This window comes from Drosophila kikkawai, chromosome X (genome assembly GCF_030179895.1).
Source record: "Drosophila kikkawai strain 14028-0561.14 chromosome X, DkikHiC1v2, whole genome shotgun sequence".
NCBI lineage: Eukaryota > Metazoa > Arthropoda > Insecta > Diptera > Drosophilidae > Drosophila > Drosophila kikkawai.
Window position 1 is genome coordinate 31,846,335 of NC_091733.1, and position 16,387 is coordinate 31,862,721.

A 16,387-nucleotide genomic window follows, 5' to 3' on the forward strand; every position below is an offset into this window, starting at 1 on the left:
GAACAGGTATTCAAAAGTGGACAAGGGTTATAGTTGCGGGAAGGAATCATTGATTATTTTACAGGGGATATGAAATGAAGGATAAAGCTCAAGGCTACGAAATACCAGCTCTGATTACTGGGGATAAAAAGAAGGTGTCTAAAGAGGCGCTTTGCTGTAAGGTAGCCTAAATTTCAACTTGGTGGGTCTTACTTTTAGGGCTACATTTGACCTTTAAAAAGGCAAAAAATTTCATAAATTTAAGGGATTTTTTTTAATGGATTTAATAAGAATATGAGTTACTTTTAAAACCTTAAAAAACTTTATATATGGTCGCTTGCCTTGATTTTATGCCTTAAATTCATGAAAACCTTATCTTTAAAACGTTCATAGTTTTAAAACTATTTTCCTTATTAATATACAAATATTTTGACGACTGTAATTCTTAGCATTTCTGAAACCTAATTCCCTGGAGATTTTAATCCTTTAATTCAGCATTTGTATTTATTTTTTGGGGGACTAAACTCTAACCCATGGTGGCTTTAATGGAAAACATATGCACATATCCTGTAAATAGTATACGGGTCGAGGTACTCCACTCTCAAACGGCATTTACATACGCAAACAAAACGAAATGATATAAATAATTAATGGGCATTTCGGCGGGGACAATGGGCTGGAACAAAGGACTATGGATTTATCAATGGGACAATCAATTCGCTATATGTACAACCTACATATATACATATATGTTTGTATATATCTTTATATAGACAACAGAAAAAAGCTATACCAACTGCACTTAATATGCAAACGTATCTACAATTTGTTACATGGAATTTAATGGGAATTTCAATTTGCTTGTTCGCCGGCTGAATGCCCTTTTGCCTGATTTGTTTTTTTTTTTTGCAGGACATTCAGACTTTGAAGCTAATTCATAAATTATGCTGGATGCTGGCATTTATACATAATATTTTACTGGGTTTTTTTTTGTGTGTTTAAATCGTTCAGTACCTTGCCTAAATTTCCCAACTGCAGCTATTTAGGTTTTATATAACAGATATACGAGAGATTATTATTTAAATTATTTAAAATATTATTTCATTAGAGAGAGAGAGAGAGAGAGAGTGAGAGAGCTGTCTGTTTTTTGGGGAATTTTGTAAGATTTATACAAGATATATTTGGGGTTTCTGTGGCTGTTTTTCTTTTCTTTATCTTTTTTTGGTTTCGAATCGCTTGGGTGTTCTGATTGATAAATCGATTGATTCACTTATGTACTCATGGATACTCACAATTAACTGATCCGAATCGATCATTTGCTGTGGGAACTTGAGCAAGATGGTCTTCTGCTCGGCAGCACTGCCCTCCGGCTTCAGCTGGTGGTGGGCCGAGGTGGAGGCCGAGCTGGATTTCTTCAGGGAGCTGCTCCGAGGTAGCGCTCCATCGGGGGCCAGCGATTGCTCTGTGTTGTCCGAGGAGGAATGCAACTGCTGCTGTTGCTGCTGCTGCTGCTGATGCTGCTGCAGATGCTGTTGGTGGTGGGCCGAGGACATGGTCACACTGGCTGCACTACCATTGATACCGTTAACCAGCGCCACTGTGGTACAGCTGGGCCCACTGTTGTTGTTGTTGCTGCCATTGTTGTTGTGGCCATTGTGATTGCTATTATTGTTGTTGTTATTGTTGTTGTTGTGGCTGCTGGCCGAATTTAGGGGCACCATAACGGTAATCATCTGATCCTGAATGCTGGACGGCTTGCGATTACTGTACTTGGGGCACTTGGGATGATGGCACTTGATCCGCGAAGGCGAAAAGGTCAAATTGTCGGCATTGGGTAGAAGGCCCTCCTTGCGCTGCTGTCGCTGGTACCTGATGGTGGATGGTGGGTGGTGGTTGGTCAGCAGCAGCAGGTGGGGTTTTTGGGGTAAGAGTAACAATTCGATTAGCGACACACATTTCACAGACAATTCGCGGGGGTTTCACACACATGTCTGTACACAAAACATCGTGTTCTTTGTGTGGGGTCAAGGGTTGGGTGGGGTCGGAAAATGGGGGGGCTTTGGCATTGCACGTGCACTCGTCTTCGTGTTCCATTGTACGTGCTCTCACATCAGTGTCGGTGTGCCATGTGTGTGCCTGTGTGTGCGTGTACTTAGCCATTAGACAGACAACAATCGCAATTACATATTTCAATCAAATGAACTAAGGACAACGACAGTACAAAAATGCAAATGATCCAAATTAACACGGAGTCCCAGCTGTGGATTCAGTGCCAAATGCTTCTTAGATGCTCTGTGCTAAGACTAGGTTTAGTTGCGGGTCAAGTTTTTTGCTCTGCAAGGTCAAGGTATAGGGTTGAGTTCAGTTCTTGCTGATTCTTAATTGAAGCTTCTTTAAAACATAAAGCAAAGGTCAACAAAGTCATTTTAGTCTGCCAACAAGTAAATGTCTTGTTTGGTAACAGATTTTAGAAGGTTTTTATGTATTTTTCAAGTATTTTTTATGTCTTTTCATGTCTTTTTTATGTCTTGAAGCACAGTCTTTAATTAAATTTGGATTAAAGTAAAGTCAGTAAGCTCAAGTTTCAGTCAAAGTTGTTTTAGAATAATGCTGATGTGTGATTTCCGAACTAATACTTCTTTCTAATTTCTAGCCATGAGTAATGCCTTACTTAAAGCCTTAAAAACTATGATTCTCCTAGCTCTGATCTAGCTCTAGCAAGTAAGAATACTTTCAGCTATACACATTCATGCCCTGGCCAATAATTTTGCTGTTACTTAAACTACTATAAAATGCTAAATAAGCTAATTGCCAGACTCTGGATTAGATGCAGGCATACAAAAAAAAATTCAGAAAATTAAAAAAAACATTTAAAAATTCAGGAATTAAAAAGCAAGAACTGAAAACTAGAACTTAATAAGAAGAGTTTCTAAAATAAATGTTAAAAAATATATAGAGCCAAGAAAATAAATTTGTAAATTTAAAAACTTAAAGAAAAACTAAGACGAAATTTAATTAAGGTAGAAAATAACAAACAGAGGTGGGAATTTAATACAAATTGAACTAAAGTTTGAGAATATAAAACATAGAAAATTAGGTTTCAGAGGAATAATAGTTTTCATTATTAGGAAAACATATATTTCGTTTCCTTCAACTTGGAATTTTACTTAAAAACTTTTTTTTTCTAAAGAAAAGTCCTTGTTCTCTGCTCGAATTTTTCCTGAATATTTGGCAAAGAGATTTGTGAGCTAACTACTCGCTTTAATGGGTTAGAAATCAATCAATCATGTTTCAAGTGACTAAGGCCTAGAGCTTTATCTCGTTTTTTCTTTTGGAGCTTGGCGTTTGATGGGCCAAAAAAAAAAGGAATACAAAGAGATATTTTCAGAGATAGAGGAGACAACGAGAGTGAGAGAGAGAGAGAGACTTGGGAAGGAAACGGAAGGCGGAAACCGGAAACTAAAAGTACCAACAAAAGACATAATTGAATGAAATTAAAAGGTACAAGCAGCATACTTATATAATCTGTACTTCTTTAACATTCGTCTCTTGAAGCGCCGCCACAGGTGAGCAATGTATTTCACGATCTCCGCATAGCAGGTGGCCGGTTCCGAGTTATTCGTGCTGCTGGCCAAGGTCGATGTGGAGGTGTAACGGGCCCGCTCCTGCCGCATCCGTTCCATCTCACGCTTCTTGGTCTCCGAGAATTGCGTGGCAATGACGACCAGGCACAGGTTGATCATGAAAAACGAACCAATCTGTGGGTAGTGAAAAGATATTAGAGATAAGTCAGCATTTATTTCAAGAAGGAAGTCTTAAATTGGGCAATAAAAGGTCTTAAATTCCCATAAATAAAGGAGAGTAAATTGTACAGACTATGAGATGCCCTATGAATAGGAAATCCTGGTCAAAAAATGGTTTAAAAATATTTTAAATTGAAATTCACAAAAGTGGCTTGAATAGGGAATTAATTTTTAATAATTTCTAAAGACTAAAGAACCCCATTTCTACAATTACAGGGTATAAAAGCGTATAACAGAAATAAGTGCGCGAATCGGTTGGGGTTCGCCCCGGCAGGTGGCGCTTTGTAGTTGCTGCAAAAGTTTTCGCATTTCCGTTTAAAAGTTTTCGTTTTCATTGCTGCCAGCGACAAATGCAAACTGAAAGTTTTCTTCAGCCTTTTTGTTTATGCCCCCACCCACCACCACCCACATGCACAACCCACCATCCGCCCCCACTGATGGGTCCTTGGGGAAGGACCTTTTCAGCCAGCCACTTAAATTCAATTAGCTGGGGGATCGGCAGCCATCACCTGGTGGTCAACCTGGGACTTACAAGTCCGCCAAGATGCCGATCTTAAAAACTTGAAATCGCAAAAGTTCCGAGGATTAGTTTGCAAATAAAAATGCTGGAAAAATTATTGTAACGAGCAGAGATGACCGAAAAATAAGTTCAAACTCTCAAGAATTGTAAATTTAAAATATATAAATATTAAAAATAAATAATAAAATATAGAAAAATATTTTTATAAGTGTTAAAGTGTTATATTTCAGATACTCAAAGTTAAGTTTATTGTGCCAAGAATAATCCACCAACATTGTAGTTCCCAAGGCAAACAAGTACTATTACTTTTCGAAATGTTGTCCAACTTTAAATTGAAAACATATTTCAGAAACAAAGACGGCACTTCTAATTTGTAACTCGTGAGCTTCGGAGAAAATGCATAAAACATAAATAAGCAATTTCCCTCCAATAGCCAGACGAAGGGGGGGGGGGGGGGGTGGCGGTGGGAAAACTATTTGCATACCAAAAGTTGTTGGCAACAAGAGTAAAATCATTTTGCACACGAAATGAACAGCCACAAAGACAGAGACGGAGCTAAAGGAGAGACAGGGACAGAGAAGACAGAAGAGGGTGGGCTCGAGAAAACTTCAAACATAAATAATGAAATTTTCTCATGTGTGTCTCTCGGGTCTGTATGCGAGTCTGTGTCTGGGTCTGTGTGGCATAAAGGCTTTTAATTAGTCCAAGGACACCTGAGCACAAATCCTGCCATGCAAATGACAGCACAACAGACTGGAGTCCACTCGAAGATGGCACTGGCCAAAAGTGGACAGTCCCAGGTTGTGGATAAAGTAGGGAAAAGTGGGGGGAAAAGTAAGGAAAGGGAAAAAGGAAAATGGAAAAAGCAACTGCTGTCGTGTCTGCTGTCTGCGTTTGCAACATGTTTCCAGGCAGCATCATCATGAAATTCATAGCATTTTTCGTAGACAAACTTTGCCCGGCCACAGAATCCGGCCTCTCTCTCTCGCTCCTGGCCGTTCGTTCGTGTTGCGTGTGTGGCCATAGTTTAAAAGTAATTTACTTATTTACATTGCCAAATTGCTTTAGCATACTTTCGGCCAACAATCGCCGCACCTCAAGGCTGCCTTTTTGGAGCTCAATTAGTCTGGGTAAGGCAAGGGGAGGGTGGCCCACTTTAAGCCGGGTCCGCAATTAAATATTCAATTCGTGATCAAAGCCAGCCAGACATATGGCCTCTGACCCGTGACCCGCTAACCCACTGACCCCCCCCTAGAAAAGCACTCACCACAATCAGCAGCACAAAGTAGATCCAATCCCAAAAGCTGTGCGCATCCTGCACGTAATACATTATGTCCGTCCAGCCCTCCAGTGAGATGACCTGCAAATCCAACAAATATTTCACCGTAATTAGCGTGCGCCGTGCAAAAATATACATACATCATTTATATATACAAAATGTACGAGAGGGGCAGATGGCGAGTGTTTTATTGTTCACGCCCCGTCATTGGTCAGAGAACAATTAGGATGGACCACGTCACGTATACGTAATGTGGGACTTTCAGGTGACATGAGGACTCTGTTTTGTCCAATAAAGTTAAACTTTTGACTAACTAAAACTTAAAGACTTGTAAGAAACTTAAAATGCTGTGCATAAGTTTAAGAAATTCTTTAAAAATAGTTTCTTTAGAGTTTTATATATTTAATTTATCACGTATACGCAATGTAGGTGACATGAGGACTATAAATTCAAACTTTTAGACTAACTAATGCTTAAAGAGACTTATAAAGGCTTGTAAAAACTTAAAAATACTGTGCCTAAGTTTAAGAAACTCTTTGAAAGTAGTTTTATTTGATTTTTCAATATTTAATTTATCACGTATACGTAATGTAACTGACATGAGGACTATAAAGTCTAACTTTTGAATAACTAAAGCTTAAAGAGACTTATAAAGGCTTGTAAAAACTTAAAATAACTGTGCCTAAGTTTAAGAAAATCTTTAAAAATTGTTTCTTAAGAGTTTTATATATTTAATTTATCACGTATACGCAATGTGGGACTTAAAACTGACATGAGGACAATTTAGTCAAATTTTTGACTAAAAAAAACTTTAAAATACTGTGCTCAAGTTTAAGAAACGCTTTTAAACTAATGTTGTTATATATATTTTAAATATTTATTTTTAAATATTTAAATTTTGTTTTCTTAGAGAATGAACCTTCTTTAAAAGCCCAAAACCTTTGAAAATCCAAAACCAGTGTCTGTTTAAAATACCTCACAATCTCTCCCAGATGAAAATTAATAATAAAGAACCCTCTCTTAAGCTTTCAAGACTCCTTAGACTCCACCCAACTCTGGCTCACCCATCCTGCCGAAATTCTAAGCGCTCCCCCCTTGGTCATGAAATCGATGCTCCGCGCAATTCGCTGGTTGGTTTCATAGCTTAATGTGCACTTGATTTCGGCTTAATTACATCATTTGACCTGCATATCAATTGATTCGCTTGCGGTGTGCGCCATGTAATTGGCATATCAATTAAGGCCTCTGCTGCCCCTCGAGGCGGAGTCCATTTCAAGTGGTGGCATCCATTTCGGCATCACTTTCGGCATCATCGCCAAACCCCAACACCATTCATGTCCCCCTTTCGTTTTCGAATGGAATGCAAATTGATGGCGTTTTGTTTTTGTTAGTTTAGGGAAAACACAGGACTCGGGGAGTTTTCACCGAATTAGCATGCAACATTTTGTTGTTGTTTCTATCGCAGATTGTCGCCTGTTGCTATTTGTTGAACAAAGTTGAGAGCTAATTGCCAACCAAGGGGATACACAAGGAACAAATTCATTTGAATTTAAGGTAACTCAATTAAAGGAATTGCTGAGGATCATAGAAATGGGATTTGAATGTTACAAATTGTTTCAGGTTTCAGGTTTGCATGGTTTTTAAATAGGATTTTGGTATTTAGTTAAGGTAATTCCTAGTTTATAATAAATATAGTTAAAATTTAGTAGAAACTCACCAGAAATATGGCCACCCAGGCCATGCCAATGTTATCGAACGATATCGTTCCCTGAAAGGGATTCTCGCCCTTCGGCATACAGATGGTGTAGTACTGGTTCCAGTTGACGCAGGACGTGTTCGTCGGCTCGTTCAAGTCAAACAGCTTGGCCTCCTCTGCGGATGAGAGGGGTTGGAATGGAGGTACAAGTACAGAGAGGTGGAGAGGTATAAAGCGTAAAGCGTATTGTTGTAATTGTGATTGCTTCGGTTGGCTCTGGCCGTCATTAAGCGACAGCGAGAGGGCAATTAAAAATGCCATCAAATTTGATTACAGCGCAATTTGCACTTCATTTAGCTTTAAAGTTAATGTAATTGGCGACGACGACCAGGGGATGGGGATTGGGGATTGGGGATTGGAGGATTTGGGGTAACTTACCATTGCAGACCATTGAGCCGATTCGGTATGGCGGAAAGTTGCCACAGAGATGCATTCCCGAGTCATTGGGCGTGGAGCAGATGTAGTCCTGATCCTTGGAGAATTCGTAGTACTGCGACACGCTAGGGGTGCGATGTGTACAGAGAGAATTAGGAGAGTCATGGGTTGCGATTGTCAGTATAGATTTTGGAAGAACATCCAGCACACAAATAAACAAAGTGTACGAAAGAGAAGTTCACACCAGAGGGAGAGAGAAACAGACAGAGAGAGAGAGAGAGAGAGAGATAGAAAGATCACACGTAGTAGTGAGAGTGAGAGTGAGAGAGAGAGAGAGAGAGAGAGAAAGAGAGAGCACAAAGAGAACAATTAATAATCGTAATCCGTAATCGTAGTTCCATTTAAGTAATCTGTATGTTCAATGCGTATCGTATAGACATTTACATCAAGATTTACGTAGAGAGATGTGTACAAATAAAGCAAGTACATGATCGATAAGTCAATTTTGATGGTGCTGAGTTTCGTGTGTCTTTCACTCACGCTCACGCGTGACACGCAGCTACACGAGAACATTCAACTAATTAGAGTAAGACAGAGAATGCCAATTGGTGAGGCAAAACGAAAAGGCTAATCAGAACTAAACAGAGAGTGACAGAGTGAGACACGGTTGACCAATGCAAGACAGAGACAGATAGTGAGCAGGTGAGCGGGTGAGCAGGTGAGCAGGTGAGCAGGTGAGCGGGTGAGCGAGTTAGCGAGAAGGAGTAATAACTAGCGAGCGAGTAAGAGCGAGTGGCAAGCGCAGGTGAAACGGAAGCACAGTCTTGAAAGGTCTCCCAAGCTCAGAGATCGAGGGAGAGAGAGAGAGGCAGAGTAAGAGAGAGAGGGAGACAGAAACTGAAAGAGATCTAGCTAGCGACAGAGCGAGTGCTGGGAAGCAAAGCCACTGTACAGTGAGACACAACTGTACCGGAAGCGAGAGTGAGACATAAGCGAGCCACAAAGCGCAAAACTAACAAAATATAAATAAATGAAAGAAACCAAGAAGAAGGGCAACAAAAGAGTCAGAGGCATAAAGTAGAAGAAGGAGGGACAGAGGGAACCGGGGCAGGGACGGGGCAAGGACTACACACTCGTAAAAAAGGGAAATGAAAACGCCAAAGCAATTTAAATTAAACGCGCAATGTTGCCACAAAATGGCCGACGCCGGAAACTCGCGACTTCAAAAAATGTCTGCCTCAACCAAGTGTCAGCGTGTGTGTATGAGTCTGTGTGTGTCTCCTCCGTGTGGCGTGTGGCAAGTGTGCCTGTGTCCTGTGTCCTGTGTGTGAGTTCCCCTGCCCGTGGTGTGCGTGTGACAATAAAATGTGTTTAATATGCACGTGCAAGCACGGCACTGACAGCAGCAGGGGACACCGGAAAGGAGGCGACAGAGGAAGCAGAGAGAGACACCGCAAGTGAATTTTGAAATATTCTCCGCTCGCATTTCCTCTTCTACTTTTTTTTTATACTCCCACCTGTTTTTTTCTTTTTCTCTTTGCACAATTCGCACGCTCCAATGTATGCAAAACTTGATGGAGTTGTATATGTATGTGTGTGTATGTAATTATTGTACTTCATTTGCGTGTATGTGTATGTGAGAGAGAGAGAGAGAGAGAGAGAGAGAGGGGGGGTAGCGTATGGAGCAGGGGCAGCTTTAAATACCTTTGCAATAGAAACTGATGGTTTTTCCTGTAAAAAGAGTTCAGCTTACAAGAGATACACGTACATACGCACACACAGACAGCAGGGGGGGTGGGGCGGGGGTAGTGCGGTAATAGTGTGTGTCTGTGTGGCTGCTGTGTGTGTTTACCGTACTGCACTGTACTTTGTGTGTTTGGTGTCTCTATGTGTCTGTGTGTGTGTTTGGACCCGAAATGTTGTTTAACTTGGTGAACAAATTCTAAAAAAAAATAGACAAAGTGCCTGGAGAGTTGAGGCTTCCGACTAGCAGATACCCAGTAACTGAATTTAAGTATGTGACTGACTAAAGTGCAATATAAAAAGCACTAAAAGTAAACTATTTAAAGTGCTAATGATGTTATAATTAATGCTTTTTATTAAAACCTGCCTGGACTTTGCATATTTTTTGTTTTATTTTTTAAGCGGAAAAATCAATGAATCTAATTTATTTTTTTGAGGTATTACTAATATTTATAAATTATATATATTATATATTATTTATAAATTATTATGGGAAACATCTAAGTAATATTCTAATATTGCTTGAAATTAAAGCCCAAATGCAAGCCCAAATTCAGAATGCATTTCAGCTTTAAGCACAAATCCAGGGTGCATTCCTGCTTTTTGCTCTAATTGAAATCCTAGCCATTTTCAGCTAAACAAGTATCAATATTAATTTCCGCTGAAAGGATTATTAATTAATGCAGCCTAATTCGTTGAAAACTAAGCATTGGATGGATGGAAATCGAGACTGGAAAGACCATTTTGCTTTAGTATTTCCCCATAACATGTAAAGGGATCTAGGATACACGTTTCGGTCCTGGCATATGTATGTGTTGTTGCTAATTGGTATGCTTGTTATTTCGGCTGTTTGTGTGCTCTCTCCGCTACCGAAACATGTCATATTTGTGTGTAGAAGAACCCCTAAAAACAATGATGCGAACGAAAACAGAAAATTGCAAAACGAAACCCAAAAAATGGCAAATGCAACGCAAACAAACACAGGGGCGAACAGGGGCATATCCCTGCCTCTTTTGACCCCGATTTCTTATGTGTGTTGTTGTTGTGTATGTGCATATTATAAACTGTACGAGTACGAGTACATGTATGGGTGTGTGTATCTGTGTCTGTGTGGTTTGGTTGGCAGTTGAGTTGAGATCAGGTTCAAGTGGTGCCACACCAACAACAGCAACAGCAACAGCAACAACAACAACTCTAGACGACGACAACACAAAAAAGGGAGAGGGTGAGAGCGTACATCAAGTGAGCTGGCTAAAAATATATGAGTACTATAAAAATATATGGGATATACGAGTACGAGAACGAGAACGAGAGAACGAGGGGAGGTTCTAGCAAAGCAAATAAAATGCGGCTTTGGGACGGGTTAAGACAAGCAGTTAGTTCAACTGGGTGGTACAGTTGTGCTCGGTGGTGGTAAGAGTGAGCGGGTCAGATATACATATAAAGTAGTGTTGGTAGAGCGGGACAGCTAGCTAGCTACTCGGTTTTTGCTGAGTGGTTGTCTAGTTTAGTTTAGTTTAGTTCAGTTGAGCTCAGTTTAGCTTAGTTTAGTTTAGTTTAGTTTAGTTTAGTTGATATTTAGTATAGCTTGATACTTTGTATATATATATATATTCATATATCTTCAAATATTACTTAGGCAAACAGAAAGAGAGAGACAGATAGAGAGTTAGCTGGTAAGACGTCAAGGAAGTTAAAACAAATCGTTTGGTATTATCGTAGTATATATATGGCCAAGTATTAACTAAGACGAGTATATATTGATATGCACATCTACGGACAGAGTGTGTGTGTGTGTGGCGTCTAAAGAACGAGTGTGTATTTGTATGCGTGTGTTTGGAAGAGTGTGACGTCTAAAGGAGCAAGGTATGAAAAGGAGAGGGCTATAGAATATGAAGAATCTGTAGAATTCTTCAAAGCCTTTGTCATTGCTTTTAGGTTTTTAGAATCCTTTAATTAATATTATTATTTTTGATTTAATAAAGCTATAGGCAAGGGCAAAGGCTTTAGGCTTAAGGATCTTAGAAGATCCTCCCCAGAGAGAGAGAGAGACAACGAGAGTTAGGAGCTTGAGCTAAAGAGAGCAGGATTCCTTAATCCTTTCTCCTTTTTAGCTTGTAAATTATACTGGAATAGAGTTAAACTTGGGGCTTTAAGGGGTTAAGGTCTTAGCTGGCGTAGAAAGAGAGGCAAAGACTTATAGAGAGAGAGAGAGAGATAGAGGCTAGACAGAGATAGCGGCAAGGGTGAGGAGGTTACATTGATATCAGTATCTATAGACAGAATCTAGTTGGACTAGCTAGTAGACGGCTATTAGAATCTGTTTTGTGTCAAACTGGGTCTTCTGTTGGTATTGGTGTGCGTGTGTGGGAGTGTGTCAGAGTGTATCAGAGTGTATCAGAGTGTGTGTGTGTGTGTGTGTCAGTGTGGGTTAAGTAAAGGGGGGAAAATAAATCATTTTATCTTACGAGTTAACACGGACTCGAACTCTGTACACTTCAGGTAGTCCCCTGTAAACAAAAAATTTGTTCCCGGTATGATTTTTGTTTTTGTTTCATATCATCTGCTTTTGTTTTTGTTTTATTTTATTTATTTGTTTGTTTTTTTTGGTTTTCTGTTTTTGTTTTTGTATTATTTAATTATTTTTAAGCATTTTCAGCTTTTTGAAGAAAACTTAAAGCTCGAAACATAAAGAGAAACAGTTTTTGGGGGGGACTAGAAAATATCAGATTTGAGTTTTTAGAATTTTAGTTTTCAAACTCTTGACTTTCGCTTGGCTGCCAATTCGTTAATAACTTGTTCTCTTGTCTGTTTTGGTTTCATTTTGTCACAACTAAACACAAATCGAAGAAACGAAAAACTGGAAAAGAACATATATGCATATATATATATCTATACTCTATATGCCATTATTTGTCATACTCTTTCTTTTCTTTTCTTTTTTTGACAAATTGCTGGCTTGTCTGTGAGTGTGTGAAGGTGTGTGTGAGGGTGTTTTGTATGGGTGTGCTGGTGGTGTGTATTTACAGCTTGACTTCGAGGACTGATCACAGAAAGTTGGACTTGTATGGTACAAAATAGCTCTTCCTGTGCGAATGAAGGTTTTATTTTTACAAAACTAAAGACAAAATAGAAAAAATGCCAGCTCAAAGTCCTCGCAAAAATTGCTTTTAATAAGTACTCATAAAAATTAAATATTTAATTAAAAAAATATTTATGAAAGGTTTTTCCGAAATAAATAAATTATTTATACAAAGTTTCTTTCACTTTTCCCATATAAATCTTACAAAACTCCAAATAAAAATTGGAAAAATCATTTTAAACAAGAAAGAAAGCTAACTTTTGGCCAGCCAAAGTTTGTATACCCTTGCAGGTAACAATTAAAATATATCATAACTATGCCAAAAATGCATTAATTTCGATTCGGAAAGCAGTTTTGTGTTAGTTTTTATGAGGTTAACAAATCTGCATACTTAGTTAGAAATAAAAATTTTGGTAAATTTTTGGGAATTTTAATGATGTAACCCCTTATCACATTTAGCAAAAATGGCTCAAAATTTGATTTCCTCCAAACATGGCTTAAACGATTCGAATTTCAATGCTGATCAAGAATATATTTGGTTTATGGGGTCGGAAATGACTCCTTCACCTAAAAAAATATTATTTTGTATTATAAAATCTGATTTTTTATATTAAAAAATAGCATAACTCGGCCAAAAATGCATTAATTTTAAATCGAAAAACAGTTCTGTGTTAGTTTTTATGAGGTTAACAAATCTGCATACTTAGTTGGAAAAAAAAATTTTGGTCAAAAATTGAGAATTTTAATGATGTAACCCCTTATCAATTTCGCAAAAATGGCTCAAAATTAGATTTCCTCCAAACATGGCTTAAACGATTCGAATTTTAATGCTGATCAAGAATATATACGGTTTACGGGGTCGGAAATGACTCCTTCACTTAAAAAAATATTATTTTGTACTATAAAATCTGATTTTTTATATTAAAAAATATCATAACTCGGCCAAAAATGCATTAATTTTAAATCGAAAAACAGTTCTGTGTTAGTTTTTATGAGGTTAACAAATCAGCATACTTAGTTAGAAAAAAAAATTTTGGTCAATTTTTTCGCAAAAATGGCTCAAAATTAGATTTCCTCCAAACATGGCTTAAACGATTCGAATTTTAATGCTGATCAAGAATATATACGGTTTATGGGGTCGGAAATGACTCCTTCACTTAAAAAAATATTATTTTGTATTATAAAATCTGATTACAGGCAAGACAATCTTTGCTCTTTAATTTCCAGAAAATCGTAACTGACGAACATAGTAAAGCATCAGCGCGAAGGTGAACTGTTCCCATTATAATTTCAGCGTAAAAGTATGCTTTGTATTGGCTCTTTCGCTTGTTGCTAATTAATTCAGCCCAAAAGATGCACCATTATTTGGGTAGAAAGGCAATTCAGCCCAAAAGATGCAGCATTTTAAGGGCAAAACATTTTTAATTGCATACTTTCGCGGTGCACGTACTATTTTTTGCTAATTTTTTTTTTTTAATTATAGGTAGGAATTTAAGCAACGGCTTTTCCGAGGGATCCTCGCCAGCCACCGGCACCAGCCTGCTGCGCTACGGAGAATACGCCACCTCTTAATTTAATTAGTTAAAAAATTCTAATTTTGGTCAGTTTTTGAGAATTTTAATGATGTAACCCCTTATCAAATTTCCCAAAAATGGCTCAAAATTTGATTTCCTCCAAACATGGCTTAAACGATTCGAATTTCAATGCTGATCAAGAATATATATGGGGTCGGAAATGACTCCTTCACTTAAAAAAATATTATATTGTATTATAAAATCTGATTTTCTTCACTGCGTTGCAAAGTTCTGACTGAAATTATAATACCCTGCAAGGGTATAAAAATATAAAGAAAGCCCAAATGCTTGGCTATGCTTTGCCAATTTACTGAGAAATATGTACAATATTTTTTTATTAGAAAAAAGTCAGCGTGTGGCTCACGCTCTTGAGGAAGGTACGGCAAAAAACGTATTTATTTGCGAATTTATATGGAATTTATATAGTACAGCCGAGCATGCATAAGCAAAACAATGGAACGCAGGTTAACAAAAGCCAACGAAATGAAAATCACAATCAAAATCAAAATGAAAATAAAGATGAAGATAAAGTTTCTTGAGCGAAGCGCGCAGCGACCCAAAAAATTCCATTGCCTACTTTAAAGGGCTGCGCTGTTTCTATCTGCGTGTGTATGTGAGCTTAAGTGTCCTTAGTGTGTGTGTGTGAGCGAGCACGCGTGTCCTTCTGTGTGTCTGTGTGTGACGTTGAAATGCCGCCGTGGCACAAACACAGACGCAAACACAATGCCAATGATAAATGATTGTTTTGGCCAAGTTTAAAATCTTTTGTCAGCGGCCGACGAATGAGAAGAGCACAGTGGCTGCCAAAAAACAAGCCACAAAAATGCGATTAAAAAATACTAACTTTAAATGCTTAAAAAACAAGGTTTTAAAAAAAAAAAATGTGGGAGAAAAATTACTTTTGAAAGTTGGTTTAAATTAAAGAGATATTTTCTAGAGCAGCGTATCCATAAATTCTCTTTTTCAATTGCTTTAATATATTTATAATTAATATTTAGAATATGTTTTCTTTATAAATAATTCTTTGAAATACTCTAGAAAGCTTATAAAAAAGGGTTTTAAAAAGAAATTGAGCAATAAATTACTTTTAAAATTGGTGTAAATAGAAAAAAGTATTTCTAGAGCAGCTTAAAAATCTCAAAAATAAAATCGATAAAGTTTATTGATTTGCAATGGCTTTAAAATACCTTAAACGTTTATCTATTAATATTAAGAATATATTTTCTTTGAATATACCTCCTTGAAATAACCTAAAAAATTTTTTAAAATTTTCTTTATATAATTTTTAGAAAATTTCCCTTAGCTTTACATTATAAGGCCCACTGTGCGGGCTTCTTTTTGTTTGTTTTTTTTTTTTCTGGCATCTTCCTGGTGCTGTCACAAGCACAAGACGGCTGTTTTTAGAGCCACAAATGGGCCATTGCCCAGCTGGAGGAAGGGCCAAGGACCAAGGACCCAAAAGCCAGCGGGAGACCTGGCTGACTTAGTGACTTACAGGACGACGAAGGACTTCATCAAATTGACTTGGTGCCTTGAATTTTGTATGCAAATGCAGCGGCCTCGGCGGTATTTCAACACCAGAAAACAGGCTGTATTGCGTAGAATAGTGTAGTTTAGTGTAGTGTAGTGTACTGTTTGTTGTGTGTATTTTTTCGGTGGCTAAAAACCAAAAGCTAAGCCATGGAACCAAAAAGCGAACAGCGGGGGGATTGAGAAAGCAGCCAGCAGCAGTTGAAAAAAAACTTAGCTCAAAGACGCGGCCACAAAAAACAAACAAAGAAAAATATTTTATAGAAAACCAAAAAAACGGAAACGGAAACGCAAAAGAGTCAGGAATCGAATCGGAATACACGATACGAGTATATAGTTTATGTACATTGCCTAAGGATATGTACGAGTATGTGCCTATATGTACGATTATGTATGAGAGATTCAGAGAATCCGCCCGCAGACAGAGGCCAACACCTGGCATTCCCCAGAGTCGGGGCAGGGGCTCGGAATCGGAATCAGCAGAATCACTAGAAACCAACTCCAGAGCCCAGAGTCAGAGCTCTGAGTATGATCCTGGCTACTTACGTGATGGGATAGACCAGGCCATCGGGACGCTCCATGGTGCAGCGCTGCCGCAGGATGCCCTCCCACAGCTGCACGCCGATGATACCAAAGATGAAGAACACGAAGAAGCACAGCAGCAGGACATTGCCCAGCATGGGCAGGGTGTCCAGCAGCAGCATCACCAGGATTCTCATGCCTTAGTTGGGGGGGGGGGAATAATA

General features: G+C 38.4%; 1 protein-coding gene across 1 annotated transcript in view; it reads right to left on the bottom strand.

The window, feature by feature from the left end:
• Ca-alpha1T (Ca[2+]-channel protein alpha[[1]] subunit T) overlaps window positions 1-16,387 on the bottom strand; it is a 105,122-nt gene that overhangs the window by 21,036 nt on the left and 67,699 nt on the right. Inside the window, exons 7-13 of the mRNA XM_070288044.1 lie at window positions 16,188-16,362; window positions 7,716-7,837; window positions 7,299-7,453; window positions 5,570-5,662; window positions 3,496-3,737; window positions 1,272-1,848; window positions 994-1,017 (exon numbers count right to left, since the gene is read on the bottom strand). Coding sequence (XP_070144145.1) covers window positions 994-1,017; window positions 1,272-1,848; window positions 3,496-3,737; window positions 5,570-5,662; window positions 7,299-7,453; window positions 7,716-7,837; window positions 16,188-16,362 — 1,388 coding nt within the window. The remainder of the gene's footprint in view (window positions 1-993; window positions 1,018-1,271; window positions 1,849-3,495; window positions 3,738-5,569; window positions 5,663-7,298; window positions 7,454-7,715; window positions 7,838-16,187; window positions 16,363-16,387) is intronic.